The following is a 19,375-nucleotide window of genomic DNA, read 5'->3' as shown; positions in this document are numbered from 1 at the left end:
AGCTTTCATGCCTAAGGTGGAACTAGAACTCACAGTCTCCTGGTGATCGGCCCAAGGTCCCCCAGCCAGCTTTCATGCCTAAGGTGGAACTAGAACTCACAGTCTCCTGGTGATTGGCCCCAGGTCCCCCAGCCAGCTTTCATGCTTAAGGTGGAACTAGAACTCACTGTCTCCTGGCTTTTGTGCTAGGACTTTCCTCACTACATCGAACTGGCTTTGTGCTGCAAAGAGAGAGACAGAGAAAAAATGAAAGAAAAAAATAAAATAAAAGCTAAGCTTTTGTGCAAAAAACGTTTGCTTGGCTTCCTTTCGGATGCAAGAGGAGAAAAAGCAACAACCCAGACATACAAAAAAAAAAAAAAAAAGTGCTGCCTTTTGAAAAGCCAAACATGTAGGCAAGAAGACAAAGGGAGGCTCGGAAGCCTTAGTTCAATATTATCAAAGGTACCTTGATGGCACAGCGACAAATCTCTTTTAGCAGATTTTTCCAACAAAATGCTGCAACGCCGAGATGCGGCAAGCAAGGAAGAAGCTGTCACATCCCATTTTTTTTTTTTAAGGAAACGTTTTTGTCTGGCCCACAGTGGCATTTTTCTGCGTGCATCATCCCAGCGGGGCTCTAGGGCAAAGACGTGGGATAAAATCCTCCACTGAGTTAATACGACATGTTTAATCAGGTCAGCGGAAGCTCCCCTGAGCCGACAGTTCAGTGTGATGGAGCTGAGTGGGAAACGGGTTAATTCCATATCTGCAAAGGTGCTTCTTCACCAGGCAACTGGACTTTCTTGTTTTTCTTTGAAGACGTTTCGCTTCTCACCCAAGAAGCTTCTTCAGCTCTGACCGGATGGTGGAGGAGTAAAAGGATTTATGCTTCTTGCAGACAGCTGGTCATTTCCTGCTCAGGCAGGTAACCCTATACCATTTCGGACAAATGGCTGTCCAGTCTCTTCTTAAAAACCTCCAGTGATGGAGCACCCACTGCTTCTGGAGGCAGGTTGTTCCACTGGTTCATTGTTCTCACTGTCAGGAAGTTTCTCCTTAGTTCCAGGTTGCTTCTCTCCTTGGTTAGTTTCCATCTGTTGCTTCTTGTCCTGCCTTCTGGTGCTTTGGAGAATAGCTTGACTCCCTCTTCTTTGGGGCAGCCCCTGAGATATTGGAACGCTGCTATTGTGTCCCCCCTCGTCCTTTGAAGATAGCAAAATCCACATTTTGGACAGAGAGGACCGCTGGTTTGAAAGAGGGATCCCAGAGGCCATCTGTCTCCAAATTGAACAGCCCTCCCTCAACAGAGGGGGAGGGATACAACATCATCTATCTCCAGTCTACAACACGGTCTTTTCAGCAGTTCTAAGAAGACTCCACACCGATTTGCACCCCTCAGGTTACTCTGAGGACACAGACACACCTCCAAGTGGCCTCAAGGACGCTCTAAAAGGATGCAAATGACCAGCTGTCTGCAAGGAGTATAAATCCTTCCCTTCCCCACCATCCAGTCAGAGCTGAAGAAGCTTCTTGGAGGAGAAGCGAAACGTCTTCAAATAAAAACAAGAAAGTCCAGTTGCCACTTGAAAAAGCACCTTTGGGAGAAAGATGAAAGGGAAAGAGGAAGATGGGAGGGAAAGAAGAAGGATAGGAGAGAGAAAGACAGAGACAGAGAAAGACAGGAAGAAAGGAAGAAAGAAAGGAAAGAAGAGAAGAGAAAAAGAAAGAAAGAAAGAAAGAAAGAAAGAAAGAAAGAAAGAAAAAGAAAGGAAGGAAGGAAGGAAGGAAGGAAGGAAGGAAGGAAGGAAGGAAAGAAAGAAAGAAAGAAAGAAAGAAAGAAAGAAAGAAAGAAAGAAAGAAAGAAAGTAAGTCTGCAAGGAGTATAAATCCTTCCCTTCTCTTCAGAGTTGCAGAAACTTCTTGGATAAGCCGCGAAATGTCTTCAAAGAAAAACAAAGTCCAGTTGCCTCTTGAAAAAAGGCACAAAAGGGACAATTCCATTTAATTATTTAAAATATATTTTTTTAAAAAAATATGTTTTGTTACTCGCATGTCATTATGTCCTTCCTTTTGCATCCTTTCTTTCATGAATCTATTCCACCGTTTCTTCAATATCCGTGTAACTCTTGTCTCACGGTCCTGCAGTGAGTTGGCCACGGTGAGTTGTCCTAGGCCAGTGTTTCTCAACCTTGACCATTTTAAGGCATGTGGACTTCAACTCCCAGAATTCCACAGCCAGCAATGCTGGCTGTGGAATTCTGGGAGTTGAAGTCCACATGCCTTAAAATGGTCAAGGTTGAGAAACCCAGGCCTAGGCCCCTTTTGCAAGGTCAAGAGGTAGGGGCAGCCATCAAAACTTTGGAACTGGGTTGTAAGTATCCCTGGGGAGGTCCGTTATAACTCCGAAGCAACCAGTCGTACATTGAAAACTACCTGTAGTTAACTGTAAACCCGTTGAACCGTACATCCCTTTTGAGAAAATCTTAACAGATCAAAACGATTTCAATTTTGTGGGGGGGGGGGAAAAGTCGAAAGGAGAATGTTGAAAACAGGACATATAACGCAACTTAAGTTACGAGTTCCTTTTCCCAGTGCCATTGTAATTTCGAACGGTCACTAAACGAACAGTTGTAAGTCAAGGACTACCTGTATGTCCCTGGTTCCCACCGGCCCTGTCTCACTGAGGTCCTGCTCCGTTCTCGCAGATGGGGCCGAACATCAAAGAACTTTTCCGCCTTCTGGAAGACTTCATTGATGTGGTTGGCTTCCGCATGAAAGAATTTCAAGACTCTTATCAAGCGACCGACAATCTGGGTGAGTACGTTGGACCGATCCAAGTGTCCCCCTCCCCCCCGTTGATTTCCAAGTGGTAGGATCCAAAGAATGGGATGGTGGATACCGTTTCCTCCATCCAAAGGGAGCTTTCCGATGCAGGATTGATGAGTTTCTCCGAAGGAGAGCGAGCTGAGATCAAACCACAATGAGTTTGGGGGGGGGGTTGACCCAATTTGGGTTTATGGGAAAGGAGATGCCCAGCGGGTCTGATTTATGCCTCTCCTGGCGGTTTACACACACACACACTCACACACACACACGCAATGTAATAAGATTTAACGGTGCGGATGGGCACGCAAAACGCGAGGTTTAAAACGCACCTCGTAAGGCAATAATGGCGATGGTGCGATTCCCACAGGCGGAGAGGGAATAAAGTCGTACCGGAGTATAGAAAAATGCAGGGCGGGGAAATGGCTACTCAAGGGCATCTAGATATTTTTCAGCGTTTGGGGTGTGGATGGATGGTTTGGGGTGATTCGTCCCTACTTCATAATTATTAATTGCTGAGGGATGTTTGGACGGTGGAATTGTTGTAGTTTTTGTGTATCAATGCCTAGGACAAATCAGATTGTTTCAGCTGTTCATTATGGGCTATGATAATTGGGTTTGAATTTTCTTTCTTTCTTTCTTTCTTTCTTTCTTTCTTTCTTTCTTTCTTTCTTTCTTTCTTTCTTTCTCTTTCCCTCCTTCCTTTCTTCCTTCCTTCCTCCCTCATTCCCTCCCTCCCTTCTCCTTTCCTTTCCTTTCCTTCCCTTCTTTCTCTCTCTTTCTCGTTCCTTTCCTTTCCCTTCCCTTCTTTCTCTCTTCCTTCCTTCCTTCCTTCCTTCCTTCCTTCCTTCCTTCCTTCCTCTTTCTTTCTTTCTTTCTTTCTTTCTTTCTTTCTTTCTTTCTTTCTTTTTCTTTCTTTCCCTCCTTCCTTTCTTCTTTCCTTCCTCCCTCCTTCCCTCCCTCCCTCCCTTCTCCTTTCCTTTCCTTTCCTTTCCTTCTTTCTCTCTATCGCCTTCCTTCCTTTCTTTCTTCCTCCCTCCCTCCCTCCTTCCTCCTCCCTCCCTCCCTCCTCCTTTCCTTTTCTTTCCTTTCCTTTCCCTCCCTTCCCTTCCCTTTTCTCTCTCTCTTTCTCGTTCCTTTCCCTTCCCTTCTTTCTCTCTATCTCCCCTTCCTTCCTCTCTTCCTTCCTTCTTTCTTTCTTTCTTTCTTTCTTTCTTTCTTTCTTTCTTTCTTTCTTTCTCTTTCTTTCTTTCTTTCTTTCTTCCTCTCTTCACTCAAGTTGTCAGTATCCAAAAGCTGCCTGTTAAGGCAGCTAAAGGTCTCACTTTCCCTGTCAAAAGCTGGCGAGGAATGGTGGATTGGGCTCACAATGCAGAAGACAAGGTCACCATTTCGAAAAGCATCTTCTCCACAGGAATAGCAGGTGAGAATAAACGGTGCAAGTTCCTGGTGGAATACAATCTGTTCATGCTTTGTAAACTTTCATCCTTCCTTGTTACATCCTTTTATTTCTGCTTTAATATATATATATTTAGGTCTTTGGTTGTTCGGGTTTTCTCCCGCGTAAAATTGGAAGTGTCTTGGCGACGTTTTGACGAAGTCCCATTCGTCATCTTCAGGCTGGTGTTTTCGGCTTCGTGCTTCTAGGAGCAATGTGTGATCGTAGCTGTTTCTTCCTTTTAACTGCCAGTGGGGGTATGAACAAATTGGGTGGGAGTGTTCTCCCCCATCCAATCAGAGCACAGCCAACCCCCATCCAATCAGAGCATAGCCAAGCCCCTATCCAATCAGAACACACCTCCACCCAATCAGAACACACCAAGCTCCCACCCAATCAGTTCATACCCCCACTGGCAGTTAAAAGGAAGAAACAACTACGATCACACATTGCTCCTAGAAGCACGAAGCCGAAAACACCAGCCTGAAGATGGTGAATGGGACTTTGTCGAAACGTCACCAAGACGCTTCCAATTTTACGCGGGAGAAAACTTGAATAACCAAAGACCTACATACAAACACTCACGAAAACCTCAGAAAATATATATATGGATAACTCAGTTCTTAGACCACCAATCTGAACTTGGAGTTACATAGCAAAGCACAACAGAATAGCAGAATTGGAAGGGACCTTGGAGGTCTTCTAGTCCAGCCACCAGCTCAAGTAGGAAACCCCATACTATCCTGGACAAATGGCTGTCAAGTCTCTTCTTTAACACCTCCAATGTTGGAGCACCCGCAACTTCTGGAGGAAAGTCCTTCCACCAAACAGCCAAGCTCAGGATGTCAATGGAAATTCTCAATTATTCAGGGCACAGTTGTCCCAAAGGTGCTTGTCCAAAAGGTAACTGGGGTTTCTTGGGTTTTTTTCCCTTGAAATATTTTGTTTCTCATCCAGGAACTTTCTTCAGTTGTGAAGAAGCTTCTTTGATGAGAAGTAAAACATTTTTGAGGGAAAAACCCCCCGAAGTAAATCCAGTTGCCTTTTGGAAAAGCACGTTTGGGATAACCAAGCTCAGAAAGCATCAGGGACTGCACAGTCCTCCTCCTCCTCCTCCTCCTCCTCCCCCCCCCCCACAAATCTCTTTCCCTTATAGCATTGATGATGTTACCTAGTTAGGGTAATGAAATGTCTGCAAGAAAACAACAAAGCTTAGAGAGCACCAAGAACCCCACAGTCCTCCTCCTTTTCCTCCTCCTCCTCCTCCTCTTCCCTCTCCTCCTCCTCCTCCTCCTCCCTCTCCTCCTCCTCCTTCTCCTCCCCCCCTCCCCAATTTCTGCTCCCTTCTAGCTTTGATGATGCTACCTAGTTGGGTAATGAAACATCTGCAAGAAAACAACCAAGCTCAGAAAGCATTAAGGACTCCATAGTCGTCGTCCTCCTCCTCCTCCCTTCTCCTCCTCCTCCTCCTCCTCCTCTCCTCTTTTTCCTCCTCCTCCTCCTTTTCCTCTTCCTTCTCCTCCTCCTCCTCCTCTTCCTCTTCCTCCTCCTCCTCCTCCTCCTCCTCCTCCCCACAAACCCCACTCCCTTCTAGCACTGATGATGCTACCTAGTTGGGTAATGAAACATCTGCAAGAAAACGACCAAGCTCAGAGAGCATTAAGGACTCCATAGTCCTCCTCATCCTCCTACTCCTCCTCTTTTTCCTCCTCTCCTCTTTCTCTTCGTCCTCCTCCTCATCTTCCTCCTCCTCCTCTTCCTCCTCTTCCTCTTCACAAATCCCACTCCCTTTTAGCACTGATGATGCTACCTAGTTGGGTAATGAAACATCTGCCAGAAAACAACCAAGCTCAGAGAGCACCAAGGACCCCACAGTTTACTTCCGGGTTACAAATATTCTCTTCTGTCGGTACATGATCAATCAATCCAGTAGGTCTGCCCTTAGGCAATTGAGAACCCATTCTCCTGGAAAGAAGATCCAAAGTTTAGCCTTGTGCATGGACAGAGTCCCTATTGGAATCCTCTCCGAATTACCTGTAACCTCAGATAGGAAGCACACCTTTCCCAAGTTCTTCTCTACTCCAAATAAGTATAGATAGGAGGTCAGGTCCTCAGTGAGGCTGCTGAGGCTCCAACATCCCTCTCTTGTGACCTTCCCTTTCACAGAAGTAATTGAGAGTAACACGGTTATGGGTGCCAGATGAATGCTAATGGCCAGCCTGAGAAATTGCTAGGTGGGAAGAAATAAAGCTGCTTCTACGGAAACTGCAGGAAAACATTAAATGTAATTTAAATTTGGCCCACTGTTGCAGACTTCTAGGTCGGTGGACAGGTGGGGGAGGGGGAGGCAAGTTGAACACATGGGAAGGCTGAGGCAGACAGCAGCAAACATGAACGCAACCAACAGGAGAAGCCACAAAACAGAGAGCAGGGAGGTGCATGTTCCTTGCCACTGGCCATCTGTGAATCCTGCCACGCTCCCAAAATAATCTGAGGATCCATCCCTGAGCATATTGGATTGATAAAGAAACAATGGATGGAAACTAATTAAGGAGAGAAGCAACCTGGAATTAAAGAGAAACTTCCTAACATTTGCCTTCAGAAGAATAGAATAGAATAGAATAGAATAGAATAGAATAGAATAGAATAGAATAGAATAGAATGGAATGGAATGGAATGGAATGGAATGGAATGGAATGGAATGGAATGGAGTGGAGTGGAGTGGAGTGGAGTGGAGTGGAGTGGAGTGGAGTGGAGTGGAGTGGAGTGGAGTAGGGAGTAGAGTGTAGAGTAGAGTAGAGTAGAGTAGAGTAGAGTAGAGTAGAGTAGAATAGAATGGAATGGAGTGGAGTGGAGTGGAGTGGAGTGCAGTGGGGAGTAGAGTAGAGTAGAGAGTAGAGTAGAGTAGAATAGAATAGAATAGAATAGAATAGAATAGAATAGAATAGGGAATAGAATAGAATGGAGTGGAATGGAATGGAGTGGAGTGGAGTGGAGTGGAGTGGAGTGGAGTGGGGAGTAGAGTAGAGTATAGAGTAGAGTAGAGTAGAGTAGAGTGTAGAGTAGAGTAGAATAGAATAGAATAGAATAGAATAGAATAGAATAAAATAGAATAGAATAGAATAGAATAGAATAATAGAATAGAATAGAATAGAATGGAATGGAATGGAATGGAATGGAATGGAGTGGAGTGGAGTGGAGTGGGTAGTAGAGTAGAGTAGAGTAGAGTAGAATAGAATGGAATGGAGTGGAGTGGAGTGGAGTGCAGTGGGGAGTAGAGTAGAGTAGAGAGTAGAGTAGAGTAGAATAGAATAGAATAGAATAGAATAGAATAGAATAGAATAGAATAGAATAGAATAGAATAGAATAGGGAACAGAATAGAATGGAGTGGAATGGAATGGAGTGGAGTGGAGTGGAGTGGAGTGGAGTGGGGAGTAGAGTAGAGTATAGAGTAGAGTAGAGTAGAGTAGAGTAGAGTGTAGAGTAGAGTAGAGTAGAGTAGAGTAGAGTAGAGTAGAATAGAATAGAATAGAATAGAATAGAATAGAATAATAGAATGGAATGGAATGGAATGGAATGGAATGGAGTGGAGTGGAGTGGGTAGTAGAGTAGAGTAGAGTAGAGTAGAGTAGAGTAGAGTGGAGTGGAGTGGAGTGGAATGGAATGGAATGGAGTGGAGTGGAGTGGAGTGGAGTAGGGAGTAGAATAGAGTAGAGTGCAGTGTAGAGAAGAGTAGAGTAGAGTAGAATTAGAATTAGAATAGAATAGTATAGAATAGAATAGAATAGAATAGAATAGAATAGAATAGAGTCAGAAGGGACCTTGGAGGTCTTCTAGTCCAGCCCCCTGCTCAAGCAAGAGAACCTACACCATCTCAGACAGGTGAATGTCCAGTCTCTTCTTGAAAATATCCAGTGATGGAGCGCCCACGATTTCTGGAGGCGAGCGGTTTAGACATTGTGAGTGCCCCAACAATGGAGGTTTCTAAGAAGAGATTGGACAGCCATTTGTCTGAAGTGCCCTATACCACTTCAGGGGTGTGAAACTCGCAACGTCACGTGACATGTCACGACGTATTGTGACTTTTTTTTCCATTGCTGGAAACGGGGTGGGGGCAGTTTCGCCATGATGCATCCGGTCTGCAGGGCGGCAGTTTGAAACCCCTGGTATAGGGTCTCCTGCTTGAGCGAGGCGGGGTGGCGAACTAGAAAAACTCCACGGTCCCTTTCTTTTTTTTTTAATTGAAAAGTTTTATACAATATACATCCCAAGACCCACCCACCCCTACCCCCCCTTCCCCACTTCCCAGAGCTGAGTACAGGGTTACAAATAAACAAGTACTGCAGGCCACTTGAGCTGACTGTGTTCAGCAGGTCAGCGGTTCAAATCTCACCGGCTCAAGGTTGACTCAGCCTTCCATCCTTCTGGGGTAGGTAAAATGAGGACCCAGATTGTTGGGGGCAATGTAAATATATATATATATATATATATATATATATATATATATATATATATATATATATATATATATATATATATATATATATACACACACACATTGCTTACTGGTGTACACCGCTTAGAGAGTGCTTGCACTTAAAGCGGTATATAAGTCTCATAAATAAATAAATAAATAAATCAAACTCTAAAAAAAACATTACCCAACTATACAAGTAACCAAGTCCATAACGCACTTTGACTCCCTTATAACATAAACATAAACAAATTAAAAATATACATAATAATATAAACCAATCAATATTGTTAGGTCTCTTTCAACTCTGTTATTCTGTTAAGGGTGTCACTCAAAGCTCAGCATTCACCCTTGAAAAAAAAAAAACTACCACCCTGACCTCGAAGTGTCTCCTAGGACTGCCCCTGAGGATAAAAGGGGAAAAGGTGAGGGTCTTTCTCCTCCCCTTACCCCTTAAAGATTGGCAAACCGGTTGAACAACTGCAAGGCAACGGTTGTCCTCAAGGTGCTTTCTTTGGTTTTCTTTGAAGACATTTCGCTTCTCATCCAACAAGCTTCTTCAGTTCTGACTGAATGGCGGAGGATAGAAGGATTGAAACGCCTGGCACAACATAGGACAGTGATGGCGAACCTTTTAGAGACTGAGTGCCCCAAAACTGTCCCCGCCCCCCACTCTACTCCCCTCTCTGCCCGCTCCACCCCACCCCACATGCTCCACCCCTGCTCCACCCCGCCCCATTCGCCCGAAGGGCCACCCACTGCCTCCACGGCCTGCTGCAGATTGCCCAGGTGGTCCAGCAGTGCCATGGCAGCCACGCCCTCTGCCCGCGCCCCGCAGCATCAACTGCACGTGACAGGCTGTGAGGGCAGAGTCTTGTCCCCATTGCCCAACTGCCATGTCCTTGGCTGTGCTGCTCTGCATGGGCCACACTCGGGGGTGACTCTCCTCCAGGGGGGCTGCTGGTGAGGAGGGGGCCATGGGGGGAGGTGGGGCTGGGGCAACGGTGCATGTGCTCACAGAGAAGGCTCCGAGTGCCGCCTCTGGCACGCGTGCCATAGGTTTGCCACCACTGACATAGGAGAACAAACCCACCAGGACAAGATTCACCAGTCCAACTGCATTTGAAAGACAAAGGCCAGTCTTTTGAAGACAGCAAAGTCCACATTCTGGACAGAGAGGACCGCTGGTTTGAAAGCGGGGTCAAAGAGGCCATCTAGGTCAAAACTGAACAGCCCTCTCTCAACAGAGGGCGAGGGACACAACGCCACCTCTCTCCAGTTTACAACATGGTCTTTTCAGTAGTCCCAAGAAGGTTCCATACCCATTTGCACTATTCAGGTGACCCTGGGGCAGTGGAGGGATTCAGCCGGTTTGCACCAGTTCAGCAGAACCGGTAGCTAAAATTTGCTGAGTTCGGAGAACAGGCTGAATGCACACTGCTTCCGGAAGTCCAGTCTAGGCCTTGGAGGCCTGGAGGAGGCCCCCCAGGCCTAGAACAGCCTGCCAGAAGTGCGTGGAGGCAATTTCAGAAGTCTGTTCTAGGCCTCATATGCCTGGAGGACGCCTCCCAGGCCTAGAACAGCCCGCTGGAAGTGCATGGATGCCACTTCCGGAAGTCCGCTCTAGGCCTCGGAGGCCTGGAGGAGGCCTCCCAGGACTAGAACAGCCCGCCAGAAGTGCGTGGATGCAACTGCGGAAGTCTGTTCTAAGCCTCAGATGCCAGGAGGACGCCTCCCAGGCCTAGAACAGCCCGCCGGAAGTGCACGGATGCCACTTCCGGAAGTCCGCTCTAGGCCTCGGAGGCCTGGAGGAGGCCTCCCAGGCCTAGAACAGCCTGCCAGAAGTGCGTGGATGCAACTGCGGAAGTCTGTTCTAGGCCTCAGATGCCTGGACGAGGCCTCCCAGGCCTAGAACAGCCTGCCAGAAATGCGTGGATGCCACTTCCGGAAGTTCGTCCTAGGCCTCGGAGGCCCAGGCCTGCATCCAATAAGAGAACCTGTTGTTCAGATATTTCAATCCCACCCCTGCCCTGGGGGCACAGATAAACCTCCTAGCGGCCTCAACCACTCTCAGGGAGAGTACTAATGACCAGATGACTACAAGGAATATAAATCTTTCCATCCTCCACCATTCAGTCAGAACTGAAGAAGCTTCTCGGATGAAGATCAAGGAAAAATAAAGTCCAGTGACCTCTTGAAAAAGCACCTTTGGGACATCCCATCCAATTCTCTCCCAAAAAAAAGCTGCTGACAAAGCACAGCCTACCGGATATGCTTGATTTCCATTTCATTCCCAACTTCTATTTCCGAACGGTATTTGTCCCATGGGCTAATGGTGTCTCTTCACGGCACAGGTTTAGCAAATCTGCGCAGGGCAACCTAATTGTGCTGCAGCCAGTGTGTTTCTTTCTTTCTTTCTTTTTTTAAGGAAAACATTAAATTGAAGAGGCACTTAATTGGAGCAGCAGTGGTACAATGGGAATAGATGATCAGACGCAGGCAGGCTGGATGGTTGAGGATTGCTAATTGAAAAAAGACTTAAGTACCCTCAATTACAAAGGTTGCATGGAGGCAGCTTTCTTGCGTCCCAAAACAACACACAAAAAAGCAACTCCAGATCAAATTGCATTAAAGCTAAAGCCAACCACTTTATTCTTGTTTTGTGGATTGGAGCTGGTGTTTAGATGACTCTTATACGCAGAAGAATCCGTTTATAATGGACACCTCACCCGCAAGCTGGCCAAGAAGTCAGTGGATGACAGTCTGTGCAAATTCAAATTCAACTTCCTTAATCCCCTTTTCCTACAAGCGTCATGTCTGGATAAAGTTGATAGTGTAGGATACATGAAGCATGGACTATGTCACCTGTGAAGCCCTTTATGGGGTTTGGGGGGGACCATTTTAGAATCATAGGGCTGGGAGGGAGCTTGAGGTCTTCTAGTCCAACCCCCTAGCCAAGGCTTGTCCAATGGGTGTCCAATCTTTTCTCGAACATCATCAGCAATGGAGCACCCACAACTCCAGGAAGTAGGCTGTTCCGTTGATTAATCGTTCTCGCTGTCAGGAAATTCCTCCTTGTTTCCAGATTGGATGTGTCTGTGGTGATGCTGCAATGGTTGTAAGCATGAAAAATAATCCTAAATCACTTTTTTAGGTGCCGTTGTAACTTTGAATGGTCACTAAATGGACTATTGTAAGTCGAGGACTCCCTGTACTCATTAAGGCTGGTTTGAGGTGCAGGTCATCATCTGATCGATTTTGATCCTTGTTGTGCAATATCTGGCAACACTGTACGTTGCGGCAGGATTTGTATCTGCAACCATCAGGGAAGCATATTTGTCCTGTGGGTCCAATGAATTGCAATTATCTCTGGGTTGCTAATTGTATTTTATTTCTCTTTTTCATTGTCTTAACTCTTAATTGTTTTGATGATCATTTGTTGCCCGTAATCACTGTTTTGAGCTGGATGGCTGTACAAATGGAGGACAAGGGGTGATAGCAGTGTTCCAGTAGTTGAGGGATTACTACAAAGAAGATGGGGTCAGCCTACTTCCCAAAGCACCAGAAGGCAAGACAAGAAGCAACAGATGGAAACTAATCAAGGAGAGAAGCAGCCTGGAACTAAGGAGAAATTTCCTGACACTGAGAACAATTAACCAGTGGAATGCCTTGCCACCAGAACTTGTGGGTACTCCAGCACTGGAGATTTTCCAGAAGAGACTGGACAGCCATTTGTCTGAAATTTTAGAGGGTCTCCTGCTTGAGTAGGGGGTTGGACTAGAAGACCTCCAAAATCCCTTCCAACTTTGTTATTCTATTAAATAAATCCACCTCTCCTTTTTTCTTGGTACTTGCTGTTGTGATTCTTTTGTTCCACTTCTCTTCTCACTTCTCTTGCTTGCTTCTTCACAGACACTGATGACTCCTCCGTTTTTGTGGTGGGCACGGTGATTTATCGCAACTTGGCCGGGATCCTGGGCCTTCAGAGGTAAAGTGGAGATATATATATATAAAACATCCATGAAGTTGGAGAGAGGTGATGGAAATGGTCCATTGCTATGTTTGGAATATCCTCAATGAGAACTAGCCACAGTGACTTTGATCTTGCATATTTGATCTCCTGAGCAGAGTTTTGGCATATGGGCTGTAGCTAACAGAAGAATTAAACCTGGCCTTCTGGGCTAGCGAAGTCAAAAATCAGACAATTTGTCAAGGGATTGCGCAGCATTCGGAGACCCTGACACAAACATGTAGCCTTTTATATCAATATAAGTATATTTAACATTTAAATCCGGAAAAGGAAGAACAGAAGAGAATCAGGAACACAGGAACATCATGAGGTAAATCTAAAATGGTACACAGAACACTCAGAAGAAAAAGGCGGGAAAAAAGGGAAACACCCCCTTTATACTTATACCAACCAATCAGAGCATAGATTACCTCATGCATGAGTCAGCACTCCCTCACTAATCAACTACAACTGTGTGTTTTGGCCAGTTGTACATTTTACTCTGCTACTAAATTCAATATCCCAGCCGACTCGATTGTTTTAGGGTCTATTAACAAACTCTTGAAAGTCTGGCCAAATCCTTCCCTAACTTTTTTTAAAGGGGTGTAATGGCTTAGTGGTTAAAGACCCTGAGCTTTTCAGCTGGAAAGCTGACAGCCTGTGTTTGAGACCCAAGCGTCTGGCGACAGGGTGAGCTCCCGCTCCTTGTCCCAGCTCCTGCACCTCAGCTTCGCATTTCGAAAGTATGCAAATGCGAGTAGATAAATAGGTACCGCTTCAGTGGGAAGGTAACAGTATTCCGTGTGCCTTTGGCATATAATCATGATGGCCACATGACCATGGAAGCCTCTTGGCTTTCTCGGCTAGAAAATGGAGATGTGGCCCTCTACCTAGAGTTGGACAGGACTTGTTGTTGTTGTTAGTTGCCAAGTCGTGTCCAACCCATCGCGACCCCATGGACAACATTCCTCCAGGCCTTCCTCTCCTCTACCATCTTCTGGAGTCCATTTAAGCTCACGCCTACTGCTTCAGTGACTCCATCCAGCCACCTCATTCTCTGTCGTCCCTTTCTTCTATTGCCCTCCATCTTTCCCAGCATTAGGCTCTTCTCCAGGGAGTCCTTCCTTCTCATTAGGTGGCCAAAGTACTTGAGTTTCAGCTTCAGGATCTGGCCTTCTAAAGAGCAGTCATGGTTGATCTCCTCTAGGACTGACTGGTTTGATCGCTTTGCAGTCCAGGGGACTCACAGGAGTCTTCTCCAGCACCATAGTTCAAAGCCCTCAATTCTTTGGTGCTCAGCCTTTCTTATGGTGCACCTTTCACAGCCATTGAACAGGACTGGACTTGTCTAAATTCTTCCCTACCTCTTTTTAAGGACCACAACATCATGGTGAGACTGGTATGAGTCTCTCTCTCTCTCTCTCTCTCTCTCTCTCTCTCTCTCTCTCTCTCTCTCTCTCTCTCTCGCTCTCTCTCTCTCTCTCTCTCTCTCTCTCTCTCTCTCATCATGGTCTGAGTCTCTCTCTCTCTCTCTCTCTCTCTCTCTCTCTCTCTCTCTCTCTCTCTCTCTCTCTCTCGTGTTTTTGACAGGACACAGAGCTCAATTCTTCTAAATTTTTCCCTTCCCTTAAGTAGGTAAGAAGGCATCTGATGGATCAACAAATTGGGCTCAACACATGAGTATCGTCCCATCAGTGAAATGGTATAGGATCTCCTGCTTTAGTAGGGGGCTGGACTAGAAGACCACCAAGGTCCCTTCTAGCTCTGTTCTGATTGTGATCCTGGACAGGGCAAACCTTTACCTTTAACAAACTCTTGAAAGTGTGTCCAAATTCTTCCCTATCTCTTTTTAAGGACCACAACATCAAGGTGAGACTGTTATGAGTCAAGACCAGAGCTAAATGCTTCTAAAATTTTCCCTTCCCTTGAGTAGGTAAGGAGGCATCTGATGGATCAACAAATGGGACTCAACACATGAGCCTCATCCCAAAATAGGAGCCATTAAAAATGGTGGCATCAGGGAGGAGAAGACAAGGGGGAAAAAAAACAATTTATGTGTGGTGGTTGCAAGAAAAACCAGCCCTAGTCTTAAAATCATTAGAAGAGAATTGAAAATAAGGAAACCAATGAATCAGCGTCTTCTCTAAATCTAGAGGAAGCTGCATTTAGAAAACTGAACAGTTTTGTTATTGCGAAAAAATTGAGTTTGCAATCGCACATAAAGAACAGGTAGACATTGACCACGCCATTGTGGTGCTATTTTGCTTCTTGTTTTTTGACTATGCCCTGTAGACAACCCTAGCTGATTCTAGAAAGCAATGTGAGATGGATCTCACTTTCTTCTCCTTGTTGAGGAGCTTCTCAGATGCCTTTTGTTGTCTACTGCAGAGTATTTAATTTATTGGGATTTGGACCTAATCAAGAAAAGCTCATATTATCTTCTAAACTGCCAACATAGAAGAATCGCTGGCAGCTTTGAATAAGATGTCGATTATCTACTTCCCCGCAGAACAATGGTTTCTCAACCTTGATGACTCTAAGATGGGTGGACTTCAACTCATCTTAAAGTCATTAGGTTTGAGAAAAACTTTCATGAATGTCCTTCTCATTTTTTTTTTTATTTTTTTTTTGGTCTTTCTGGATGCATTTTTGAACCACTTCATCAGGACATCAGCCAGAGAGGACATCTCTGTGGAAAATTAATGGAGGAAACTTCCACACACTATTTGCTATTTCTTCATTGCACATCATACTTCACTGCACTGCAGTAGCTGTTCAGCAATGACTTGCTGACTCAGATGTACTGAGCCTATAGATCCAAAATGGCCTTCAGAGAGATCTAAAACCTCATTCCACAGCAGAGAGTTGGAAAACTTGCTTTTTCAGTCAGAGCAGGGAATCCACAGCGCCTCCTAAAAAGCCCATCCAGTGCTCCCAAAGGGATGTGCAGATCCCAGCCCAATAACAACTACAGCTGCCTCTATTTTTGCAGACTTCCGTAGGAGATTATTGTATGCAGGTATCATGAGAATGCAACAGAATTGTTGCTGAAATCCCTGGTTTGATTCTCACTACAAATCCATTAACTACCTTGGTGTCCACCTCTCAGCTGAAAAGTAGAGATTGATAAAAAAAAAAAGAACCACTACAGAGCAATTGTAAATTCCAGGACTCCAATCGACATGTGGAGTTGTTTATAGACATGGGGATTTTACTCAACAGTTCCTGGTTTTTCAACCTGCATGCGCAGTGAATTTAGTGTATGGTTGATGGCCCCCAAAGGATCCTAGAAGATAGCTTTCTTTTCTTAGCTTTGAGAAGAAATAAAGAAGGTCAGTGTGCAAGACCAGCAAAGAAGAAATTAATCTTAGGGAGAAGACAGTGATGAAGTTGGACAATCATCAAGAAGTCCTAGGCTGCACTAACAGAGGGAGAGAATCAAGATCATGTGATTTCTGCAATGAAATGAGGATATAAAGCCACTGGCAGAAAATTTCTCCTTACATCTACATTGGATCTCATTTTAACAAGTTTCCACCCATTACTTCCTGTCCTCCCATCAGGTGCCCTAGAGAATAGGTCAATCCATTCTTCTTGGTGACAGCCCCTCAAGTACAAAACTACTCTAGAAAGAGTATAGAGAAGAGCAACAGAGATGATCAGGGAACTGGAGGCTAAAACACATAAGGAACAGTTGCTGGAATTGGATATGTCTAGTTTAACGAAGAGAAGGACGAGGGGGGACAGGATAGCAGTCTTCCAATATCTCAGGGGCTGCCCCAAAGAAGAGGGAGTCAAGCTGTTCTCCAAAGTGCCTGAAGGCAGGACAAGAAGCAACAAATGGAAACTAATCAAGGAGAGAAGCAACCTAGAACTAAGGAGAAACTTCCTGACAGTTAGGACAATTAACCAGTGGAACCACCTGCCTCCAGAAGTTGTGAATGCTCCAACACTGGAACTTTTTAAGAAGAGACTGGACAGCCATTTATCTGAAATGGTATAGGGTTACCTGACTGAGCAGGGGGCTGGACTAGATGACTTCCAAGGTCCCTCCCAACTTTATTATTATTATTATTATGGATCATTGCACAGTCAGCCAGATGTTCAGACTGGATTTGGCATTTTGTCTACCTATCAAGTCCTTACCCAGGACCTGGGGTAGGCAGATGTGGATGTTTGATGGTATTACAGGGTAGGATGGAAGCAGTTCCTAGTAAGGCTGCCTTTTGCAATTGACTAATAGCGAATTTGTCAATGCCAATGGTGTTCAAGTGGTGTTCCAGTTGTTTTGGGATTGCACCCAAGGAGCCTATGACTATTGGTACTACCCTTGCTTGCTTTTGCCACAGTCTTTCTATTTCTATTTGTAGGTCTTTGTATTTTGTTATCTTGTCCAGTTCTTTCTCATCTATTCTGCCGTCTCCAGGCACTGCCACGTCCACTATCCAGACTTTTTTGTCTTTCTTATCGACAATTGTTAAGTCTGGGGTGTTATGTTGCAGGTGCTTGTCTGTTTGAATTCTGAAGTCCCAGAGCAGTTTAATTTTATCATTTTCTATGACTTTCTCTATTTTATGATCCCACCAGTTTTTGCTTACAGGCAAATGATATTTTTTGCAGATCTTCCAATGCACCATTGTTCCTACTTTGTCATGCCGCTGCTTGTAGTCAGTCTGTGCAATCTTCTTGCAACAGCTTACCAGGTGGTCCACTGTTTCTTCAGCTTCTTTGCATAGGCGGCACTTACTGTCTGTTGCTGTCTTCTTAATTTTGACTTTATATGCATTTGTCCTTAAGGCTTGGTCTTGTGCAGCCAGAATTAGTCCCTCAGTCTCTTTCTTCAATTTTCCTGCTCTTAGCCATTGCCAGGTCTTGTTAATATCTGCTTTCCCAGCTATTTTTTTTAATATATTGGCCATGTAGTGCTTTGTTTTCCCATGCCTCTATTTTGTTCTTCATTTGGTCTTTCTTGTAGGCCAGTTTGGTCTCTCCAGTAATCAGTAAGCCTCCTTGATATACTAATTTCAGTGCATCTTCATCATTGTTCTTCAGATATTCTTCCAAAGCCATTTTTTTCTTATTATTATTTCCCTCCTTATGATTCCCTTTGATACCCTAGATCAGGGGTGTCAAATCATCGCCCCACGGGCCAGACATGACACCAGGAAACTCTGCCCACCCCATTGCTGGCAATGGAGAAAAAGCTCCGATATGTTGCGCGACATCACATGACATCGCAAGTTTGACATGTCTGCCCTAGATATACCATAGCCTCCCACAACTTTGTTGTTGTTGTTGTTAATTGCGAAGTTGTGTCCGACCCATCGCGACCCCATGGAGAATGTTCCTCCAGGTCTTCTTGTCCTCTACCATCTTCTGGAGTCCATTTAAGTTCACACCTACTGCTTCAGTGACTCCATCCAGCCACCTCCTTCTTTGTCGTCCCCTTCTTCTATTGCCCTCCATCTTTCCCAGCATTAGGCCCTTTTCCAGTGAGTCCTTCCTTCTCATTAGGTGGCCAAATTATTTGAGTTTCAACTTCAGGATCCCACAACTTATCACCATATTATTTAGTGTCCTGACCCTTTATCATCTTTGTTGGGCTTCTCTACACACTTTTCAGGGTCTCCACAACTTTTTTGTATCATGGTGACCAGAACTAGACACAGTATTCTAAGTGTCATGTCACCATGGGGAAGCCAGATTCACTCAAAACAACCTTGTTACTAAATTAACAACTACACTTAATAGTTGTGACAAGAAAGGTCATAAAATGTGGCAAAACTCTCTTCAAAAATGCCTCGCTTATCAATTTTGGGCACAGCTGCGCTTGTATGTTGAGGGCTACCTAGTCCCATGGACTGCAAGAAGAACAAGTTGTTCAGTTCTGAGCCAATCCAGGCTGTCTGGTCCTGGGAGATGACCATCATAATCCAGCGGAAATGAACACACTTTGGGTACATGGCGTGGGCAGCTGATGGTCTGGAAAAACAACGGAGTGAAGCAAAACGCCAACAAGGGTGAGGGACAAAATGACATTCTTGGCGTGTCGCTGGATGAGCTACACTGGAGACAAGCTGAGATGGAGAACTTTGGAGCATAAAACTCCACAAGAGCCAGCTCCAGCTGAGTGCCACCACACTGGTTTGTCCCCGTTTTTGGTCAAGAAGGAACACACAACGTGATCAGACCTTCATTTCTGAGGCAGGCATCTGCAGACCTCGACCAAGCTGTCTCCACCAAACATTATTTTTTTTATGGGACGTGCCTAGAATTTTAGTGTCTTTCTTCGGTTACATAATCCCGAAGTTGCTTTGGCTGACAGCTATCCCATCAAGGCAACCTGCAGCATTAAAATTAATAATGAAGATGAGGATGGTAGTAGTGTTAAAAGTTAAGAGTCTCCAGTTAAAATTCCCCATCATTACACAACCCTTCTTCTTCTTCTTCTTCTTCTTCTTCTTCTTCTTCTTCTTCTTCTTCTTCTTCTTCTTCTTCTTCTTCTTCTTCTTCTTCCTTCTTCCTTCTTCCTTCTCCTTCTCCTTCTCCTTCTCCTCCTTCTCTTCTCTTCCTCCTCCTCCTCCTCCTCCTCCTCCTCCTCCTCCTCCTCCTCCTCCTCTCTACAGACTCCATTTCCTTCTAGTACTG

General features: G+C 45.1%; 1 protein-coding gene across 10 annotated transcripts in view; it reads left to right on the top strand.

The window, feature by feature from the left end:
• The window catches only part of ADGRB1 (adhesion G protein-coupled receptor B1), a 281,838-nt gene that overhangs the window by 136,761 nt on the left and 125,702 nt on the right, over positions 1-19,375 (top strand). For all 10 annotated transcript variants that reach the window (XM_039357090.1, XM_039357092.1, XM_039357084.1 and 7 more), the window contains 3 exons: positions 2,688-2,796; positions 4,085-4,228; positions 12,631-12,706. In XM_039357090.1, coding sequence (XP_039213024.1) covers positions 2,688-2,796; positions 4,085-4,228; positions 12,631-12,706 — 329 coding nt within the window. The remainder of the gene's footprint in view (positions 1-2,687; positions 2,797-4,084; positions 4,229-12,630; positions 12,707-19,375) is intronic.

This window comes from Crotalus tigris, unplaced genomic scaffold, assembly GCF_016545835.1.
Source record: "Crotalus tigris isolate CLP2741 ecotype Arizona unplaced genomic scaffold, ASM1654583v1 scf7180000018864.669028, whole genome shotgun sequence".
Classification (NCBI taxonomy): Eukaryota; Metazoa; Chordata; class Lepidosauria; order Squamata; family Viperidae; genus Crotalus; species Crotalus tigris.
The sequence above is the reverse complement of the archived record's forward strand: the minus strand, read 5'-3'. Positions and strand labels throughout refer to the sequence as shown.